Source organism: Prunus dulcis, chromosome 8 (assembly GCF_902201215.1).
Source record: "Prunus dulcis chromosome 8, ALMONDv2, whole genome shotgun sequence".
Taxonomy (NCBI): Eukaryota; Viridiplantae; Streptophyta; class Magnoliopsida; order Rosales; family Rosaceae; genus Prunus; species Prunus dulcis.
In genome coordinates this window covers 8,571,442-8,578,079 of record NC_047657.1, presented here as the reverse complement: position 1 = coordinate 8,578,079, position 6,638 = coordinate 8,571,442, and the positions used below count along the sequence as shown (strand labels likewise).

General features: G+C 34.7%; 1 protein-coding gene across 3 annotated transcripts; it reads right to left on the bottom strand.

Moving 5' to 3' along the window:
- Positions 1-934: 934 nt before the first annotated feature.
- LOC117638127 lies at positions 935-5,398 on the bottom strand. Of its 3 annotated transcripts, none has more exons than XM_034373229.1 (6): positions 5,223-5,398; positions 4,962-5,097; positions 3,766-4,842; positions 2,329-2,408; positions 1,630-1,894; positions 935-1,515 (listed from the first exon to the last, which is right to left on the bottom strand). In XM_034373229.1, exons 3-6 carry the CDS (start codon positions 4,520-4,522, stop codon positions 1,250-1,252), a joined length of 1,368 nt encoding a protein of 455 aa, XP_034229120.1. In that variant the 5' UTR covers positions 4,523-4,842; positions 4,962-5,097; positions 5,223-5,398; the 3' UTR covers positions 935-1,249. The 3 variants fall into 3 exon arrangements, with proteins under 3 accessions (XP_034229120.1, XP_034229119.1, XP_034229118.1); XM_034373228.1 differs by having other exon boundaries at positions 5,228-5,398; XM_034373227.1 differs by having other exon boundaries at positions 4,962-5,398.
- Between the last annotated feature and the right edge of the window lie 1,240 nt (positions 5,399-6,638).

Here is a 6,638-nt window from a genome sequence, read left to right as displayed (position 1 = left end):
AATTGGTCATTTCGTACGTTAAAATAATAAAATAATAAAAAATAAAATAAAAACTCAGTAATTGGAATAGGGGAGAAGAAATCGAAGGGAGGGGGTTTGGGTCTCATGATTTTTTCCTCTCTTTTTCTTCAATTATTTTCTAATTTTGTATTTATTTTAACCCTATTTTATTTGTTAATTATGAAAAGTCATATTTACCCCTAAAATTTGGTTACATTTAACAGAAAATGTAACGGTTGGATCAAATGAGCGATTAAAATAGAGTTTATGTACCATTTGGACTAATAATTTAATTTAGGGACCAAAATGTAAATTGCGTACAAATTTGAGGACTATTTGAGTAATTTACCCTAAAATGAATTGAACATTTTCTTGTTTGTTTTTCTCTCTTCATTTATTTTCCTTTTCCTGCGGCGTTTCTTTCCTTTCTCTATATTTGGGTTCTATCATTAAACCTCAATGAAATGAAATAAAAAAAAAATAAAAAAAAAATTTGGCTTTGGGGAAAAGAATAAAAAAACCAAAACCTTTCATAGATTTTCAGGAAAAGTGAAAAGAATCAAGAAACCCACGTTTTCCATTTGCAAAAGATATTTGATATACATTTCCCAATTCAATGATCAATGAAATATTGAGTTGAGTTTCACTCTTCTAGGTCAGAAGTTCTCAAGCAAGGCATAGTTATTTTTTTATTTTTTTTTTATTTTTTACTCATTGGCTCCATACATCTGAAATTTAGTTGAAAAATCAGCAAGCGATGACTTCATTGCTAGTTTAATCACAAACATTGAATCTCTCAATGGCATCCTTACTGAATTCTTCTTTCTATTTTATTTTTTTTCAGGTCGCAAAAGAGCGATTCATATTTGAAATGAAAAAGGATCAACAAATCCCCAACTCCCAAATCCTCACAACAGTTGAAAGGAGTCTATGGTTATGATCATATAGCTGTCAACTTTTTAGTATACATTATTCGGCAACAGAGGAGGGAATAAGAAATAGTAACCACTACTGCAGCAGTATTTAACATATGATACAAGACTCTACATTTTACAAGCTGACCTCCAAGGACAAAAAATGGAGGAAAGTATGAACCAATTAGAAACCAACAAAAGATTACAGAAAAAGAATGAAGGTTGATGAGGACAAGATCTGGAATTATGAATATTCAAATGAACAAAAAATAATGCGAAGCCGGGGAACCAAATAAGAAGAAATAAAAGGGCATACTGTGAATGTTTTGCTTTCCTCAAATCCGAAGGTAGCCCCTTCTTTCTTGAACTCCAATTCCATGGGTTCTCCTGAGGAATGATTTCCTGTTGAGGGACCAGCTTCTCTTCATGGCTCTTGTCCTGTGCCAAGTAGCTATTCGGGTATACAGAGAAGGAAAGCTGAAGCAGAGCAGTGCCAGAAGTAGCATAGCTACACAGAGTAACATGACATTACGGAAACCATTTTTCAACGTTGGGTCTTTTTGTCCTGTCCATGGAACTCCCCCCACATTCATGCCAAACACTGCAAGAAATACAGAAATGCTTGTTGTCAAAGGCTTCTTGCTCACAGTGGAAACACATAAGAATGCCTCAGAAAATCCCGGAACTGGAAAGTTATGCTGAAGAACAACTTTACCTCCAGTAATGATGGATAAAGGAAGGAATATTATAGAAAGGAATGAGAGATAATACAGTTTCCTGTTTATCTGCTCAGCTTGCCAGCTGTCTAGACCAGCCTGTATTGCTGTGACACGATTTGCTATAAAGCCTACATTGTCCTTTAGCCTCCTCAACCGTCCGATCAGCTCTTCAAGAGAGATAATATCTTCACTGGAAAACCAATGTTTTGAGGAACATTTTTCTTTGACCCGAGGAAAAACTTGCTCCCCATGAGCAATCACCTGAGCTCAGTAAAATTAAATGCCAAACCAAGAAAGATTATTCCACATGGTTTCGTTCATTGATGAGAACTTAAATCAAATAGAAGCTACAGTTCCTACCAAATCACATTCTTTTGAACAATCAAGGAGCATTGATATGACACACCTCCAGAGACTAGAAGTCTTAGTGTTATTTGGGAACCCAACCACCAAAATGGCTGATGGAAAAGCTATCAAGTATTCTAAAGTCATGAAACTGCAATTCGGGTTGGCCTACTTTCCGTTTTGGGCTATTTTCATTGTACTTTTAAAGGGTATGTTGCTACTTATCATAAAGTAGATTGTGAAATCACCATAAAAAATATGCAGTAATGCTTTAATTGGAAGCAAGCTAGAATAACTCATAATCCTTCTTGCTTCCACACATCATAGAAAATGATGAGCTGACAAACTACCTGCAGGAGGCGCTGCAGATCTAGATGTATTTTAGGAAATCTTCTGTCATCTAGCATTTGTTTCTTCAAAGCAAAACCACCTGTTAGAAATCAGAACATCATTGTATATTAATCAGTTGAAATAAGTGCTAAATTTACATAGAATACTCACCTAAAAATCCACTTTTCTTTCTATTTTCTATACCTAAGTTTTTATGTTATTTTTAGTATAATAGGTAGCATGTAGAGGATCAACTTGCAAAGAACGATGCTATATAAGTTAGAAAGGTTTTCAAGTGCGATCGTTGATGAATATATGCATATGGATATTCTGTCAGTCGCATATTATCAAAGCAATAGTACAATAATTAGGTGTACCAAACAACATAAACCAGAGCATGTTCATGTGTAAGATATCAGAAAATGTCAGATATCACCTTAAACATATTGATTTGGTTTGGATTAAATCTAATTAGGTATGCTTGATTTTACAATCATCCGTACAATATAGACAAAAGGTCCTAATATTGATCCCGTATGCTTTCCTATAAGAAAGAAATATGTAAACTGTTCTTATGACTATACTGATGTCTGATCTTTTCATAGAAATTTCTATTTGCTGAAACATTATTTGTTTAAATTACTTACCAACTATGGTTAGCTTTCCCATTATATACAGGAAAATGAAAGCAGATACTCTGAACAAGGTTGGTTTGTCTTCCTATAATATCTCTTATTAACTTATAATTAGAGGTGGACACCAATTGGATCCGTATACCAACTTAACCCAGGCTAATTGGCTTGAGAAAATGGACACTGAAACTAGCTGAATACGGGTTTTTACCAAGCCAAGGAGGTTGAGACCCAATGGACACAAACACAGCCCCACAGTCGAAACTCTCAGCATGGTGTAGTGGCACCATCCAAACCTCCAGAAGACAAAGAACAAACAAATTTCTACCTCAAAATATCCTGGGGGTGAGGGAGGAAGAGGAGAGAGGCCTACAGAGGACGAGCTGAAGAAGAGAGAGGTTTTGTTACTTATCAAGTGGAAGTCTAACTACAAATGGGAGATAATACAATTACTAAAATCATTAGCAATTTGAAATGATATCTATGGAAAAGTATATATTGAATAATGACAAGTCAGTAGTTATACAAAAAGGACAATGAAGTACATCCCACCATTTACTGATGGTATCCCAAGTCAACAAAAACAATTACCACCTTAGAATTGCTTACAACAGAGAACAGAACTAACAGATTAGAAATGTGAGGTGTGAAGTACGAAACTTTTAAGTTCTATAACATTTTAAATGCACTGGATGAGAAATAAAAATTGATCCGAGAGATTTGTCAGAAAAGCAATAATATCGGTGATAAACAATGTATAGGCAGAAGAATATGTTAAAATGAAATCTTTTGGGAGGCAGCTTAGATGTAGTAATTGGAACTCACCTTTATCCAGCTGAAGCTCAACAGAATCCAATTCTATCTCAAGTTTAGTCACAACATCTTGGAGGTGATCAACATGCGTGTCAACAATATGAACTACAAGATTTGACACAGATTTTGGCACTGGATTATCGGCTTCCTCAGAGTGATTCATTGTCAATAAAAACTCAAGAACATGCTCCCCTATAACAATCCCACTCCTTTCCTTACGCTCACCTCTATGATAAGAGGGACTCTCCACACTAGGAATCTCTGAGAGAAGAGATTGACCTACTGGTGAGAAACCCAATCTGGGGACACGGCCCAAACTCACGGTGATTACTGCATTCTCAGTAATTCTTGCGGCAATTCTAAATGTAAAATCACTGGATGGAGGGCCAGGAGAGTTGACTCTGAAAACAAGAGCCCCATCAACATGCCCACAAAATGGTCCATTGCTGACAAGAGAGAGAATGTCCTGGAGTTTCAAAGGCGGGCAAAGAACACCAATGAGGTATTGTGCAGATTGAGAAAGTTTCTGATTTCCTTTTGGAAGTTCCACATGGTACCAACAAAACTCATTTCCTCTACCTTCTGTAAGATCCCATTCCTTATTGTAAAACTTTCCAAAACCATCAAAGATATAGGCTTTCTTTCTCACCATGCCCCCAAACTGGTTCCGGTAGATATGGGGCTCTCTGAGAGGAGCTTCTGCCGAGGCCTCTCTGTCCATTTCCTCTGCCTCTCGGTTGTTGACCGGTATTTCATCAGCTAGATCCATAAATGTCCACTATTCTTATCTAATCGATCTAATGCTAAACCAATTCTGAAATATATCAAAGTTAATTCTATCTAGAAAATCCTAAATCAACCTCCCCACCAATCATATGAAAATTCTAATCGTTTACAGGTCCAACACAAATAAATTGCAGGCCTTCCAACTTGACAGGTGTATATGATCAATCCCTTTGGTCCAATTACATAACAAATGCCTAAGATGGTGAAGTTAATCCAACTAGATTGCCCCAATACAATACAGGAAAAACTCTTAGATCCTATTATATAAACAGCCAAGATTCCAAATTCACCATTCAGCAATCCCTGCAAGTTACATCAGAAACTATATTCATATTCCATGCATTCTCAAATTTGTAAACTGGCCGAAACACATCAACATCCAGAATATAAAGAAATAACCCAGATAATGGATGACCTTTTACCTCATTGAAAAGCTAGAAATCCAGCACCACACGGCCTAAACAAGAAAACCCAAGTGAAAACCAGCACAACCCATCAAGCATCACCAGAAAGAGACCGAATTACCAATAACCCAGAAAGTCTTAGAGCAGCCACGCGCTATTGAACAATTCAAATGAAAGATTTTTTTTCATATTATTAGCTTACATTATGAAACATCTTGTTTGGTCAATACATTGCGGAATATTTCGGAAAATAAAAGGTGGAGAAAACAAGAAAGGAACCTCACGTTCTGCATATAATCAACAATTTCTGGGAAACTTCCGCGTCCAACTCGAAAACCACCTCTAAATATTGTATTGTTTAATACAAATTTTAATTTATAGGTATCCCCATTTTAATAGAATTGTGAAGCTCCCTTGTTTAATAAGCATGAATTATTACCACTATAGATCTCATTGTTTTCAGTCACATTCTTATAGTATTATATTTATTTTTGTTCAGATTAAGAAAATAGTGATTGTTTGTATTTGTATGATTGTAGAGACAAACAAGGAAAGATGGATTTTGTTGTTAGATTTTCTGAGGTGAAAGAGTGAAAATAGGGATTTACCGTGTAGAGATAATATCAATGACCAGCGTTTGTTTTTTTCTTCTTCTTCCTTTTTTCTCTTTATTTGGTTGCTGTTGACTAACAGCCCAACTAATCTTTGTTCCTTTTCTGTTCCCAAAAATATTAGGAATCTCCACACATGTTATGCATGTGTTTAAAAAGGAAGTTATTACATACTAGAACTCTCCACACATCATGTTATGGATGTGTTTAAAAAGTTGTTGCATACTAGAAATATCTACGCATGTTATGGATGTGTTTAAAAGGAAGTAACTGTATGTGATATTACGTGAAATTCACCACTGAATAAAAAATAGGAGTCATTAACCGACTAAGCAATCCAAACAAGAAAGTACTAGGAATTCGATAATTTTCTTCTCTTCTAAAAAATCTGTATCCTTCTTCAAAGAGTTTTGTAAGTTTAGTACTTTCTTCCCACTCTTCTTTTGTAAGTTTTTTTTTTTTTTTTTTGGGGGGGGGAGAAGGAAAGAGTTCTTTTATTCTGCGAAGGAAACCTCAAGTTTCATCCTCTGCTTTGATTTTTTGGGTATGATATTGAGAATATCTAAGTGCTACGTGCTTTTTGCGTGTGTGAGGGTGCTTTGATTTATTTTTGTTGTAACAGTTTTGAAACTTTGTTTTTGGGTATGATATATGGGTCCTTTTGTCTTTGGTCTCATATCTTTTAGGCTTACGCAGATCCAGGATTCTTATGACAGAGGTCATTGTGTAAAAGTTTATAATTTTTTTAAGAATAAAATAACATTAAAAAATTTAACGATAGCACTTTTATTTCTAATCAACTAATCAAAACACAAAACCTTGATCAATTGAGAAAACAAAAATCTAATTAATTAACAAAAGTATATGAAGCACGGATACAAATACGAATATGATGATACGACACGACATAGGGACACAATAAATCTTTGACTATTAGAATATAATACGTCTTGAATACAGTAATAAAAAATGATATATAATTTTTAAATATATTTAAATAATATAATTTTATTATTTAATAATACATATTTAAACAAATATTACATAACATGAGTATAGCATTTTTGGGCATTCTTTTTCCCTT